The sequence below is a fragment of the Maniola hyperantus genome, chromosome 21 (assembly GCF_902806685.2).
Source record: "Maniola hyperantus chromosome 21, iAphHyp1.2, whole genome shotgun sequence".
Taxonomy (NCBI): domain Eukaryota; kingdom Metazoa; phylum Arthropoda; class Insecta; order Lepidoptera; family Nymphalidae; genus Maniola; species Maniola hyperantus.
In genome coordinates this window covers 6,708,419-6,724,475 of record NC_048556.1, presented here as the reverse complement: position 1 = coordinate 6,724,475, position 16,057 = coordinate 6,708,419, and the positions used below count along the sequence as shown (strand labels likewise).

The following is a 16,057-nucleotide window of genomic DNA, read 5'->3' as shown; positions in this document are numbered from 1 at the left end:
TGCTGGTCCTTCGTGAGCGACGAATACTACGCGACGCGACGCGACACGACGACGCGACTAATGCGTATATGGCAGTCTGCGTCTCGCCGCAGACTGCCATATAGGCTGCAAGCAGTGTTTCCATATGTAAATCGAGAATTACCGTGTTGAAGGGTTAAAATTACGGTGTTTCTAGATTAAATTACGGTGGATTAGCTAAAAGAATACCGTGTAAATTACCGTGTCATTTTTAAAAGAAAAAACGTCACGAATTAGCTTTTTAATCAATTATTAATATTATTCTGAATCCGACTCTCCTAGCATAGCAATATCTTTTTCATAAACGGATTTATTCATATTAATATTTTGTTAAATCTCATTAATTTTACATTTCACTCCTTCCTAATTGCTTGAATAAGGACGAAAATAGATTGCTGAGATTTGATGCTCGAACCGAGAGCAAGAGAAATGTTGCCATTACGAAATATGCTAACGTGACTGAGATTCGTACTCGTATTACGCAGTATATTATGAATTTTTAACGTGATTTTTGTATTACGGTGACACGGTCAAGGTAATGGCTATATTACCTTGACCGTAGATTAGGACTGAATTACGGTGCATCTACGGTAATTACCGTGTACATGGAAACACTGGCTGCAAGCACGGTATGCCGTTGAGTTGATCGCGTTCGTCGCGTTCGCAGCGTCGCGTCGCGTAGTATTCGTCGCTCACGCAGGACACCGCGTCAAACGCACACATTTAGTGTAAGTACCTTACGTATTATACCGATACGACAAACACAAGCATGAGTCAGTGGCCTACGTGAAATGCAAGAACTATACCGTAATCGAGCCCCTGAATAATTTGGTAGGATACTTGCTTAGGTACTAGATACCAGCAAACATCTGCCTAGGTAACTACCTACCTAGGTACTTATTTTCAATCTATATGTAAAACGAAAAGTTGACTCACTGACTGTTTGATCAATGACGGATCGGGCTGAAATTCGGCATGCAGATATCCATTATGACGTAGGTACAATTATTGAAAATTCAATCCCTTAGGGGGTAAAATAGGGGTTTGAAATGTGTGTAGTCCACGCGGACGAAGTCGCGGGAATAAGCTAGTTAGGTATAAATCCCTAGGTGCTAAATTGGCAGAAGTATCTGGTAGGTCAGATTTAGCTTGTAGGTACCTACCTACAAAGCTAAATATCTGAACGCATTGCGAAAATTGAAGAAGATGACGTTATTGTCGTATATTGTACAGGACACAGGTTCAGGAATCAGGATGCGCGTAGTAGATCTCTGAGCATTATCGAGTGCAGTAGCTATCTGGCTCGAAGGACCGACTATTCAATGGGATGTAGCTTTTTTATTTATTTATTTAGTTACAAGCTAGCCCTTGACTCACCTGGTGTTAAGTGATGATGCAATTCAAAATGAAACAGAAATGGAACCTGCAGTTTATTAACGTAGTTGTTGTTGTTTGGTTAGTTATTAACGTAAAATGGAACGTAAGTATTTTTGTCACTTGGTTTGACATTTGATAAAGTCATTGTCACTTGTCAGTTGCGACTTTTGACAGTTGAGTTGAGTTGAGTTTGACATTTCATTTTGGAAGCTCTTCGCGATTGGGAGAGTGCGAAATTTACGCAGATTTTGGTGTTCTAATTTATTTTTTCTTGTGAAAATAAACATAGATATAAACGTGTTTTTAATCGAATTTAAGTGAATAGATATTATATAATTAGGTAGTAACTCCATTTTCCTTTTATATCATACATTATTGGATTATATCATGTGCAGATAGTATGTACTTTGGAATCAATACTCGAATAGCAGTGAGCTTGGGTTTTTATTGGATTTAATATTGAACAAACTTGTGAAAATGAGAAGGAGTTTTGTTTAGTGGATACCCGTGTAAAGCAAAATAGTAATTATGCTTTTTACGCCGATTTACATCGCAATGACTTTCATAAAGACCTGGCGTATTCGCTCATTTAGAGCTCGTCTTTTGGAATTTCTAAGTGGTAATACGAGTGTCGCCTTTTGTAAAGTACCTGAAAATGCTGCAGGTAAGGTTTTTACATATTCTCAGAAATTTCTAAACTAAATGTATCACCTCATATCCCATAGTCTCTACACTTTAGTATTCTGGTGTGTTTAGGTTTTATTTCACCTTATTACATAGGTAGGTACTAACATGAATTGTTATTTATTTAATACTTATTTGTTTACTATGCTGGCTATAATTATATAATTCATTATTCTTCCTTATACAGACTTCCTTGTAATAAAATGATAATGTTGTCATTTTGTATATTAGAATCTCAATTAATACTTGTAATGTCAAAAACAGCATTTAACTACTTAAAATTAGCGTAGTGATTCATTTATTTAAGTGTGTACCTAAAACAAATTACATATACCTATGTATAAAAAACTGCTCATAAGTAGTTAATGAATTTATGTCAATTGCAATAATGCACTATACTCACTTTACAGAAATGAAGTTTATTACTTTCAGTTCAAAGTTACATGTGAATCTAAAGAACATATTGTATGTGTAGGCTTAACTATATCAATATACACTGTAAAAATGTACATTAGATACTAGAAACTGGAGCATTATAGGGTAATAAGATTTAAACTTTTCAGAAACCCCCACACTCAGTTCAAAGTTATGTATAAATCCAAAGAATGCATACTTGTGTGACCTCCTCGACTACACGAATGCATCTAGGATATGCAGTATGAAACCCACTCAATGTATAGAAGTCACTGACTGGGTGTCCTGTGCTGGAGGCCTGCCGTTGGGCTCTGGAGACTCCACAGTAGAGTCTGATCTTAATGTTGAAGTGTTATTTGAATGTGAAATGGATCCTCATGAAGAAAGCTCTTATCATGATATAGTTATGGTAAGGAAAATTAATTTTTCTTATTGAATAAAAACACAAGTAATTTGAATGTTGTTGATATTCAGGATTTCAATTTATTTGGGCTTGGGAAAAATCTAGCAAAAACTTGGTGTATGAAAATTCGAAACCTGTTTTAATCACCACCTGACAAACCGAGTGAAGAGTTAGCTTTGGATCTGTGACATTATCAAAAGAGTTTGGCTGTGCTAAATGCAAATTGCCATTACTGCACTTCAGCTAAATTTTATTTTTAAATTCAGATACAAGTTAGCCCTTGACTGCAAATTCACCTGGTGGTAACTGATGATGCAATCTAAGAATGCGGGCTAACCTGGTGATGATAATGTTGGTGATAATGCTGTGACAGTGCAGAAAATGGACACATATATGGATACATATGGAGTCTTATCCACACTAATAATTATTATGACATTTTTCTTAACATTTCAATATGATACAGCTAAATTTTGCTAAATTTGCCCCCAGCATTATGATTTTTTCTAAACAAAATTGGTATGTTCTACCTCAAATCTCATCATGAGATAAATAATTTTCAGCTCTTGATTAGATTAATTGACAATTGTAATTTTTTAATTATTCCATTCTTGGTGAATGACTCTTATCACTACAAGATACCTAATGGAGCGAGTAAACTTATTTTTAAAGAGTTTAAAACTAAGTAAATATTCCATTTTTCATTTTATCTTTTACTTATTACAGTTTTTTAACTCATGTGTAGAAATAAAACCAAGGTTATTAGGTATTCTAATCTCTAGTAAGTATAATCAATTTAATTATATAAATCTTGTCATAGAGTGGACTTCATTCAATCAGTAGATTTATTTTTATCACTACCTTATGTAATGTTGAATGGATAGTTTTACTGTTTAGTTTTTAATGGAACTTTACATTGAACATTCTTGAAAATTGATTATTGTTCTAGTTGGAATCTATGGGCCAGCCCGTAGCCTGGAAAGCAGGATCACACCTGGCAATAGTTTTGAAGACAAATATTGAAAACCTAAGTGTTGTTGGCTTCCATTTCGTTGGAGGAGAATTTATTATAGATCACAAATTACCGGTTGTTAGAATACAAAGTATGTATCATTGCTTTAAATAATAATTAATTAACTATAGTTATTTAAACCTTTGCTGAAATGTGTTACCTTCTTCTAAATTAGATGTTGTTTTGTTTTCAATTCTTGATACAATTGCTGCTAATATACTCGTTATAATATGTTAAGTACATAGTATTATATGTAACATGTTGTTTTGAAATATTTAAACGAGATTGTATGAGGACTGGTACAAGTCCAGTACTAACAAATTCCAAACGATTGTTTATGAACTTTGATTAAAAACATAATTATCGGGTATTATATAACTGGGAAATACAAGAATAATATGTCTACCTACCTACGACAATGCAGCAATTCCAAACCTATTTCATTATGCTTTTAGGATTCTAGGCACTTGTTAACAGAATCCTATTACTAAGCCTCTGCTGTCCGTCCATCCGTCTGTCTGTCAGCGGGCTGTATCTCGTGAACCGTAATAAGTAAAGAGGTGAAATTTTCACAGAATGTGTATTCTAATCCCGCTATAATGATAAATAATAAAAATTTCAAAATGGCGGACATGAAAATTAAAAAAATTTAGTGTTATTTCTTGTACGATGGTACGAAACCTTTCGTGTGTGAGTCCAACTCGCACTTGACCGAATTTTATTGCTTGATCTTTTGTATTAATACAACATTATGACCTAATATTCATTATACTAAGTTCATAAAGCAATCAGTTAATTTTCTTTAATGTTTTAGCTGTTCAAATATCTGGAGAACCGAATAAAGCAACAGATCTATCAATGAGAGGTCTTCGTAGTGAAATACAAGCCAGCTTAAAGCAATCTCATGAACAGTTCCAGTGGCCAGTCCATGCTGCTCTATTGAGAAAGTTATCGAAAGTTGTTGATATCAAGTCTGATAGAAGAAATGGCGTAGAATTGAATGGCGGGAGTGATCAAATTGACACAACATCTGTAGGTAGAAGAAATGTTACCCTCACTGATGTTAGTACAATCACAACCAAATCTCTTTCAGATGATCAAGATGAACCACCAAACCAGAATGAACCAGAAAGTTCTAAACCAGTTGCACAGATTGAAGTAAAATTCCCAAAACAGTCCCCAGTCAAAATTTCACAAACCATTACAGAAAGTATAATACATAAATCACCAGAAAAGAAACTTGGGAAGTCACCTGAGAAACTTCTGGGTAAATCACCAGAAAGAAAACTTTTAGTTCCTGAGGGTGGAGAATTAATTGTTGAAAATGTTACTGTCGAAATCCAACACAACATAACACCAAAGAAGTCAAGTCTCAAATTAGATTTGAAAAAGGGAACGAGTCAACTCTCTTCATCATTGCTCAATATTTCGAGTCAAATAAAATCTATTACGACTCATAAAAGGGTAGTCAGTACGACAGCTCCAAAGAGACCTCAGAGTCAAATGGAAGTGACAACGCAAATTAAAGAGGAAACGCCGAAAAGCTCGCCTTCTCAAATGACGCCAAAGTCCACGAAAAGTTCCCGTCCATTAGTGAATACTAAATCACCAAATGTATTAATCTATTCAGATAGTATAGTGGCTAGAGACAATTTAGAAGCATCTTTGAAAAAAGTATTAGACTGCGATAGGTAAGTGTAGTGTGTGCTTGTTTATTTGATGACAATGATGTGATAATGATCTTGGATCAATATTCTCATAATTATCTTATAGTATATAGGGATGCCGAAAGGTAATCTCTCGCAATTGGCCTGACAAAAAAATTGCTGGTATTGGGTAAAGTATAGCCAAAATTAGATTTTACCGACAAACCTTTTGCTATTTGATATGTTTATTAACATGCAGAAAAACATTAATACACGGTTTTAAAATCACTATCGAAAGATTATCAAATTTGCGAATATCACCATTGTTTTGACTGAAATTATTATGTTACTTTCTGGAATTTTGGCCAATAGCCAATAGTTGATAGGATTGCGACTATCATATTTTATACTTTGTTTCAATCAAGGGAAGGAAATGGTTACACCATCAACAATTCGATTTATTGATAAGGAGGCCGTTACTTATTAAGGCGACTCATATTAACGCCTGGAACTTCGACATCTATCTGGATACTACTTTACTTGCAAAGCTAAACTTTGTCCTGAAAATGCAGTTACAAATGGCACAGTTATGTTGCGTGTGTACATCTAGAAAAATCTGTTAATTTTTCGCTGTTGCAAGTTGCAACGCTTGCGTTTACAAGTCGTAACATTCCAGGTACACAGTATACAGTGTAACGCCGGAGACGCTGTGCGCGGGCGCGTGGCGCGGCCGGGCGGCGCTGGTGGCGGTGGCGGGCTGCGCGGGCCGCGCGGCGCCACTGCTACTGGCGCACCTGCTGGACGGCGGCCGGCTGCTGGGGCTCTGCACTGACCTGCTGCACACTGTGTTGCCGCATTACAAGACTGCTGAAGTATGTGTCAAACATTATAACTCTCTTCCGTTTCAGACATCGGCTGCACCCTGGATTTTAAGGACCCCCTTCACATCACTTGAAGCCTAATGGATATCCATTAGGTATGTTTGATGTCAACATAATGACGGACAATGCATCCTCTGGGTAAGAAGGTAAGACTAGGGTATTACACGACAAGGATTCTATGGTAAATTCGGATCAAATAAAATTTATTAAACAAAAAAATCATAAGTACATCCATTGATACACACATTCATTATTGACTGAGTGGAAGATTGTTCTCTGTATTGGCGGTATAATCTGTATTTCCGATTGACAACCTCGAAAAAAATTATTGTAAAAAACCATAATTATTGTAAAATAAAAATTCAGGCTATACTCAGTACAAATTGAATCATCACAACACAGCCAATATTTCTGGAAAATCACCGTTCTCATTCGTATCTACTTCACAATAAAAAGTATCATCAATCAATCATATATGCGAAATTTTAATGTTACAGATTAGAGAAAACGAAGTAGTGCAATTTTCCTATGACAAGTGGAAGTCGGTAAAGATGAAGCACCATATCTTCTGCTACCAAGCCTCGCCAGCTAAGAAACAGTTCTCCACAGAAAGTGATAGACAGTAAGTACATATATCTATGTCAATAGGTATCCTATTTATATGTTTTAACTGTTACATAAATGTGGAATTTTTATTTAGAGCAACTTCTATCCTATCAAAATAGTTATTCTTCGTAATTTATGTGTGTCAAGAGTTCTACGCGTTTTGCGTAACTGTGTGGTTATATTATGTTGGTTCACACTCAATTAGCGATGCACTGCTTATCTTAAAACGTTAGTGTTAACAGGATGTTGACATGGAAAAGTTCAGAAAACTGTAGCAGTCATGGACTATCCATGTAACTTTCATCTACGCACTAGTCAGTTTCAAGTTAGCATCTGCGATGCGGTATGATGAGAAATGCGCAAGCTTTCACTGGAACGGAGATCAAATATGCAGAAATATGGAGAACAATAAATAATTGGTTCTTTGAGAGATGACGTGATAAAATCATATCCATTACCCATACTTCCATCCATGATCTATACTACTTACTAATATTATAAATGCGAAAGTATATCTGTCTGTCTATCTATCTATCTATCTGCTAGCTCTTCACGGCCCATCGTTTAACCGATTTTGACAAAATTTGTTGCAGATTTACAGCTTGCTAGCTTGCATTCCGACGAAGGACACAGGCTACTGTGGATCCCGCAAAATCAAAGAGTTCCCAAGGGATTTATAAAAACTTAAACCACACGGAAGTAATTGCGGGCATCATGTAATTGGCACGGAGATAGCTTGCATCTGTAGATGGACATAGACTACTTTTATCCCCGAAAATCAAAGAAGGCCCGCGGAATTCTAAAAAAAACCTAAGATAAACGCGAACGAAGTCGTGGGCATCATTTAATTTCTCAGTCAAAACGCGCCTATAGCCTGAATTCTCTTACGCTGATGTCGGTCGCGTGTCGCATACATTGTATGCCAATAATGCTACTTTACTATAAATAGCATACTATTCTATATTATCAGCCTCGTTATAGAAATAGTACGCGACAGACAGCAGCGTTAGGCCTGAATTCATTCTACGCTACCGGACCTACGCAAACGAATCCTGCGCATACTCTATCTTTTTCCACTTTCATGCTGCGTTCCTTCTTTAAACAGATTTCTATACAATCTTATTCTATTAACAAAATTTTAATTAGAAGAGTAATATATTGATTGGTTTTCCAGAGCCAGTCAGGACGCTAATATGTGTTGGTACGCATTTACACCCTATTTCGAGTAAGCAGGCACTGGCTTATTATTTTGCCTTAAATGCCGCTATGACGCGTTTTGTTTACGTTCTTGATGTTTAGTGCAAAGTTTGCCAGATTTCATTCTCTATAACTTCGAACACCTTCTTTATTCATATTCCTTTACCCACAAAATTATTAAGGGTGGATTTTTGATAGTTGAATCTTGTATGGTTGCATAATTTTATATAGAACATAGATGTTTATATTGAGTTATGTCGCTTTTATTTTTTTAGATATATATTTGTTATGTAGGCAAAGAAATTTTGTGGCTACTTTACTAATTACTAAATAGCTAGTTTTAAAATGTAGTTTCGCTCAGTAAACTTTTAAATTAAATCTCTTTTTATTGGCATGTGCGAATCTGTTTTCTTATAATTAATACTTATTTTGTTATTGGAATTTATTTTATTTTGCCTAAATGTAAAATTATTGTCATTAAAAATTTAGAAATGCATACGCATATTTTAAGTTTGATTAAGATCTAGTGGATTTCAAGGATAAAAAAATAAATTTCTTAGTAAATTTGTTCCTTTAACCACAATTTAAATAACATTTTCGTATAATTGCTTGTCTTGAGTATAACTATTGACTTTCCTAATCACGATGATTTGTGAAGAAAAACTAACTTATGTAGAGCTAATCTGAATGTATATTGATTACCAGGCCATCGAAATACACTGGGCATCCTGGTCACGAGCTCGGTATCCAGGTTTTGGCCTCGGAAGAGACGTGGCGCACTCCGTCCCTGCTGCAGGCTACTGACCTGACAAACAATGGCGTAGCCATATTCTCCCAGGTACGCTTTATACCTTACTTTATTTATTTGATAAGCCACCCCAAAAATTGAAATCAAACTTTGAATATGTTGTTGCAAAAAATTATATCTACTTATATTTAAAACGTTTAAAGAGTTTTCCGCCGCCCAAAAAAACGATATGCACAAGGTGGATGGAAGGATATCTGAAAAAATCGCTTTGAGTGGATGGTGTTTTGGGAAAGCATAAAATTAAGCACGCAAAAGGTTAATTGTTTGAATGCCGAGACTTGTCAGACTAGTACCTGAAAATGTATAATTTGCTGGATTTATCGGTGATATATTTTTACCTAAATTGCAGTATTGCAAACAGTATTCAAAAAGTAGGAAGGTTTTGGACTAGCAACAAAAAAGTGTCTCCTGAAGAAGACGGTATTCTTTTTCGTACGTCAAATAGATATTTAACAGTAAGTATTTTACTTGTACAGATACACCTGGAAGCGGATCCTTGCGACTACCTCGGCGAAGAAGGTATCAGAAGCAACGAAGCCAGACTAGAGATCCTACACAAAATCCTAGGTGATATTCTAGGCCTTCATGTCAAAGATACGCGCGAAATCACCCAACTGGAATACACCAGGGGTTACTTCCTTGGAAACCACGTGGTAAGAGAAGGTCTATAGTTTGAAGACCTAATCATTTCGCATCGCCATTTTTGTGTCATGGTAGCTATTGCTGAATTATGACGTTTGTGTTTTAATATCGATAGTAGATAGATAAAATATATTCGAGGTTATGCCCGCATATATTATCTACCTATTTAATATTTAATATGCAGTATTTCTATGCATGATATATCATAACATGCTTGGGCTAACGATATATAGTTAGTCATGTTTTTCACTTTGTTAGTGCTAAAACTCCATTATGAGAGTTTACTTAAAATTTTATTTACTAACGTTAAATTTACATTAGCTAAATATATGATTTTTGTTTGACATGACTAGTCCCATTACTGTGTTATGTTGAATATGTATTATATTAAAATACAACGTCATAATAAATTAAGTTAAAAACCAATCAAAATAGTTGTCATGCGTACAATATAGAAGTAATATTGAATATTATGAAATTCATCTGTTAGGCGCTTTTAGAAAACACCGTCATCTGGTATTACGAGAAAAAGCACTGAAATTGTATTCGTATGAGTATAAAAACCACTTATGTAAACTATTCGAAACCTAAGCCGTAATTACATCCATTCCATAATACTATTTTCTATCAAATATTGCCTAAGGTAGACGTCTATTCAATACCGTATTATTTTAAAAGTAAAGTGTTCACAAAACTGCAAAGAATTGATTTGCTAACACGGCTTAATAAGCCAGCTGGTCGATTACGAAAATTGTGATTATCATATTGCTACAATCTAAACTGTTGTGATTTGTTGTTTTAGCCAATAGCGGGAAAGTGTCAGCCAATCAGAGATGATTGTCGTCACTTTCGGTTTATCAGTCCCGCTACGGAGTCATATTTATAGACGTACACGCTATTTGGCTCGCGATTGGGCGGTAAAATTTTCATGCAAGAGTTAGTTGCCACACGCTTCAACATTGCAGTTTGTTTGCCCCCATAATTAATTATTAATTGCCCCATTAATTGCTCTAGAACAATGGGTCAAATAGAAAATAGTGTAATGGATGAGGAATTGAAGAGTGCATCTCAGAGTGAGTCACATAATGGTGCTAATTCAGTTGTACTCAACCTCTAAACTGAAATGGCAGGTCTTAATGTAGCGCTGTCTCGTTTACAATGTTCCCGTTAGAAGAGAAAGAAAATAAATTTATTCCCCATTGGTGTCACAGACAAAACACTTGTGCAGATGTAAAATTTCGTCTGTATTACTCAGAATGGGTGTAATGCCTGCACCTTCCATCGCCCAGGTAACTTACAACTACAAAAATTAACTAAAACAAAATGATAAGTAGATACCCTACTTATGTACAGGCGAAATTAATGAATCTTTCTGTAATCTGTCGATAAGTTACTTAGCAATATTGTTATTTTTCAAAAGACCATACAATTTTTGACAAATAACGACGTTGCTATCGACAGATTACAGATAGGATCGATTATATTATTTTTATTATTAATTTTGGTCACTAGACCTGTCAGATTAGTTAAGAGATTGTGTACAACCCGGATTACAACCCAATGTCCCATATCTTTTTTGCATAAGTACTAGGTACTTAGGTAGTCTTCAACTGTGGATGGATTGAGTTTTATTTTATCCCCTTATTGTTTCTAAAATGAACCTTGTCCCCGTAATCATAAGTCACAATATCCGTGGTGGCGGCACTAATAGTGGGCGGGTGTGTTTAGGGCGGATGGGAGGTGCGGACGGGCGGGCCGGGCCACGTGACGGTGTGATGCCCGGTGAGCGAACGCTCGCTAATTGTATCGCTTATGCTGTAAGGGATTTCAAGAAATTAGAAACACTGCTTATAGAGCGGTTTGAGATTATCATTTTTATTTGCATGTAAGCATAAGCTCGTTTTTGTACGCGTGTATACGCGCGCCTTATATGCGCATATACAGTGCCACCAACTTATCAGTTCTGGTGACGGACTTTGAATTTGGTATTGCTATTTAAGAAATTCGCCAAGCAACAATGGAATTAAAATTCTTTGAAGTTTTTTAAATTGAGTATGTTTTGACTATGAATGGTCGCTGTGAAGGAGATTGCTTGTCAAAGCTGGTTGCCCACACGCTTTTTCTCTTTCTTTATGGATCATAATGCTAGTTTTCAAAGGATAATAATGCGATGGGCATCCAGATTCTTCCACATACAACTCCACTAAGAATACGAATACTAGAAATGAGTTATCAAACAACGAGAAGTGAGTGTGTTGTGTAGTGATAGTGTTGTCGCTGCCTAACGAGCAAATGTGCGAGTGTGGCGGGCGAATCACTCGTCATTCATTAATTCTTTTTTTGGAAGTCTGTTATAAAAGAAAATAATTTATACAATCGTGATGATTAAAAACAGTAAATTTTCTTGAAATCTCTAAATTGTGTCCATATTACGCTTGCAAATACAGATGCTAAACGCTTAGAATGCATGCTGGTCTCCTTTTTCTGTAACGTGTTTTTTAGTTTTGCATTCACTGTGCACAATGGCACTGATAACTGATTAGTATTATTTATATGCGGAATATTATATTTACATGTGTATAATGTATATATTGTATAAATGTCGTGTATTGTAAAAAGTCGTGTTGTGATGCTTTTGCAAGTATTGCTAGCTTCTAAAATTAATAGAAAAGCTATTTTAGGAAGGTGTGATTTTAATAAAAAATATATTGTAGCATGTATTTCGCACAAGATCCTCTTACTTTCTTCTAAATGTAAATACGAGTATTCACATCACAATTAGATAAATAGTAAAGTTGAAAACCATATTACCTAATCGTAATATTATGGAATGACCAACAGACGCCTCAAATAGCTCAACCGTCAAGGAGTGGACTGAAATCCCAAAAGTATTCCCATAATCTTAATACATACAAAGAACAGTCCTGACACACTGACTGACTCATCAAACTTATACTTAGCTTAAATCCGTATCTGATAAGACGCTTATCAAACTTGTGACTTAGCTTAAAATCATTGACTTATCAAAGCACAAACAAACCCTTGGACCTAGAAAGACAGAGATTCTTTTTATAATAAAGTCTAAAAACTAGAAGAATAAAACAGGATTTTTCAAAATTCCCGCGGTAGGTATAAAGAAGTTTGCTATTTTTTTTAAACTGGCAACAAGCAAGGTGTTTGTTTCTAAGATGTTTTTGTTTTGTTTTCTAGCAAAAGATGTCGCTAGTGGAGGAGTGGTGCAAAGCGGTGGACGGGCGGCGCGTACAGAAGCTCGCTGGCTTGACGATACAGTGGTGCATGCGGGACGAGGCCGCAGTACAACCCCCCTCCGAGACCTTCCTCCCTGTCCACTTGTACGAGTGTCCTGAACACTTCTCCACTGTTGAATATTTTGATGTGAGTATATTAATTTATAATACATACCCATAATAGATAGATAGATAGTGGTAGATGCATCCGACTATTCGAAAGTACTTGTAAAAGTTTATTTGAATAAAAAAGATTTTTATTTTATTTTATTTTATAATGGCTGTATGATAATACAGACGATAATAAGACGAGCGCGGATGTATACTCTGCTCCCGCTCCTTGCCGTCTATCCGCGGATAGATTTTTAATGTTACGTGCGACTCTAATTGGTCAACACTTCAGAGCGTTCAAGAAGTTTGGCGTGACCTTTACCCAAAGAATTATTTTTCTATTATTATTATTGTTAACTTAACGTGTTTTTGAAATAAATCAGTTTCTTCCAAAGTCTAAATACTCATTTTTAATGTAGCTCAAATTTTATGTATGTATTTTGACATATTTTTATGGCCATACATCATATTCATACCGCGTACTGCGTGTAAATTAGATCTAGTAAAGGCCTCATAGAATGTAAAAATTGTTCTGCAGAACCTAACGTCAACCCACCTCGGGCGCGCAGTAATATACGCGGATGTGTTGTCCACCACGCTGGCAGTGACGCGCAGTCCGCTCGCGCATGGCGTAGGCGCCGTGGCGCGGCGACAGGTGGCGGCGCGGGGCCGGGGTGGCAACCACTGGATCACCACCCCGGGCCAGGCCGCCATGTCCCTGCAGGTAGGTGTTGAACATTACTACACGCTAATGTTACGGATTTTTCATGTAGAAAAAAAATGTAAAAGTAATTTATAACAGTAGATTATTAGCATTCGATTCATACCGAGGAATTTTAGAGTAATTCTTAGCATAGCGAGTGTATTACATCTTGAATCCTGACTGAAGCGCGGGGTTTTATGGATGCTCTAGACGAAGATGGTATTACCCCCGTGTTGAATACTCTACTTTTCACACCTCGTGAGACAATAAAATCAAGGTTAATTCCGGAGTTAAAAAACTGCTGTTATCGTCGTCCCTCGACATTTCAATTTCATATAAAATAAATAAGTTATCAATTTCAATAACACTACAATAGTTTTGGAGGGAATGTTCAATAATATTTTCACACCGCTAGATTCGCTTGATTAAAATTGACGACATAATGAATTGTCACTACTTCGTCAACCCATTGCCAGCTCACTTCTGATCACATGAGACCTGTGATCAGAAATGTTCCTCGAAGTGATTCCTCTTAAAATGAGAACGGTTTGGCCATCGTCCACCACAACCAAGTGTAGATTGGTACATTTCTTGCAATTCACGAAGGCGAGTGAACTTTACTTGTGGTTACGTCGTATACAAGGGCATTGTGTAAGTGTGAACTATAGACACACGCTCCACAAACTTGAACACATATTATTATCAGGTGTGGCGGAAGATCTCCCCGACTTTGCCGTTAGTGCAGCACGCGGTGGCTCTAGCGGCCGTGCGTGCTGTGCGCTCGGACCCGGCCTACGACCAACTCGATATAAGGTCTGTACCGAATTCCCTACAAGAAAGACTGTCTAGTGAAAAATAGCGGCTTTCAAAAATAAATTCGGTCTTGCATCCCCGAATTAACTAAGAACAGATACTAGTATCTATTTGATACTTTTTTTTATTAATATTTTGATTGTATGCTTATTAGTCATCATAATTTTTATGTGTCTGCATACATTCTACTGTGTAAAAATAGGTACAGGACGTATCGACAAGTCATATTTACACGATAATTATTTCATTGAGGCCACGCTCTATTACAATAATACTAAGATTCTAATGATAAAAATAATAGATAATTAAGTAAATCTTGTACAATTTAATTGAATAAAAAATATAATAACATGAAAGAAATCTAGTACATATCAAAACCAGGTGATGCTATGAAAAAGCCACATTGTCACCAGATTCTAAAAACGTTAAGCACTCCCAGATTTTTTACTTTACTCAATGACTATCTCTTTCGTATTATCGTTATCGGTCCCAACAAATTATTCTTAAATAATTTTGAATCTTTCCAGAATAAAATGGCCTAACGACATTTATTTTGGACGCGAAATTAAAATAGGCGGAACTATCACCACCGCGAATTGTACGGGCGACGATGTCATTATCGATATAGGTACGTATAGTTTATCATTTCTTATCTAAAGTTATAAAGCGTTATAGAGAGAGAGCCGGCGCGAGCCAGACCTTCGTTATTTTATAAAACCTGAGTGTTTCTCTGCGTACACAGGGAGGAACGAACAGCGACTATGATGTTTGAATAATGGTGGCTTTGGGAGATAACCGGTAATAAAGGTGTAAAAAATCTTACGTCAAAGAATAAAGTCTGATTTTTTTATATTTTCTTCGGAATAGTATTAGAAATCACGTCATGCATTGCCTGACACTGTAGTGGCAAGTGGCAACCCCCTGCCAGAGAGAACCCTTAAACTAACAATTTATTAAACTTTAAAGGTGTCTAGCAGGGGGTTGCCACCATACCAAGTGTCTGGCAATGCATGACGTCGTTCGTTTCTACTACTATTCCGAAGAAATAAAAAACATAGACTACTTTGACGTAAGGTTTTTTACACCTTTAATACCTGTTATCTCCCAAAGCCACCATGATCCAAAGTTCATAGTCGCTGATCGTTCCTCCCTGTGTTGGGGACAATACACAGGGAAACTTTCAGCTTTTATAAAATAACGAAGGTCTGGCACGCGCAGGCTCTTAGTTCATTATTTTTAATGGTGGTAATTTTTTTCCTTAGGCACAGGTGTTAACATTTCGAACAGCGTCCCAACGACATGCGTAAACGATATAATTGCGGACTACAACAAAAAGCACGGGACAACACTAGCATCGATATCGATAGAGAAGTTCTTGGCTCGATATTGTTCCCAATTAGAGCGAATTTTGGAGTATATGGAAACTGAAGGCGGCGTCGATGCATTCCTTGAACAGTACTACCAGTATTGGTTACACAGGTTAGTAAATCTGAT

General features: G+C 36.3%; 1 protein-coding gene across 3 annotated transcripts in view; it reads left to right on the top strand.

The window, feature by feature from the left end:
• The first annotated feature begins 1,597 nt into the window (after positions 1 to 1,597).
• The window catches only part of Hcs (holocarboxylase synthetase-like protein), a 19,972-nt gene continuing 5,512 nt past the window's right edge, over positions 1,598 to 16,057 (top strand). The window contains exons 1-14 of one of the 3 annotated variants that reach the window (XM_069505740.1): positions 1,598 to 2,059; positions 2,643 to 2,902; positions 3,846 to 3,999; positions 4,723 to 5,599; positions 6,231 to 6,426; positions 6,933 to 7,057; positions 8,216 to 8,242; positions 8,944 to 9,076; positions 9,523 to 9,699; positions 12,899 to 13,084; positions 13,586 to 13,771; positions 14,457 to 14,563; positions 15,091 to 15,191; positions 15,826 to 16,042. In XM_069505740.1, the coding sequence (XP_069361841.1) occupies positions 1,924 to 2,059; positions 2,643 to 2,902; positions 3,846 to 3,999; positions 4,723 to 5,599; positions 6,231 to 6,426; positions 6,933 to 7,057; positions 8,216 to 8,242; positions 8,944 to 9,076; positions 9,523 to 9,699; positions 12,899 to 13,084; positions 13,586 to 13,771; positions 14,457 to 14,563; positions 15,091 to 15,191; positions 15,826 to 16,042 (2,882 nt within the window). In that variant the 5' untranslated portion in view covers positions 1,598 to 1,923. Of the gene's footprint in view, positions 2,060 to 2,642; positions 2,903 to 3,845; positions 4,000 to 4,722; positions 5,600 to 6,230; positions 6,427 to 6,932; positions 7,058 to 8,215; positions 8,267 to 8,943; positions 9,077 to 9,522; positions 9,700 to 12,898; positions 13,085 to 13,585; positions 13,772 to 14,456; positions 14,564 to 15,090; positions 15,192 to 15,825; positions 16,043 to 16,057 lie in introns of all 3 variants that reach the window. The other 2 variants (XM_069505739.1, XM_034979853.2) reach the window with 2 other exon arrangements.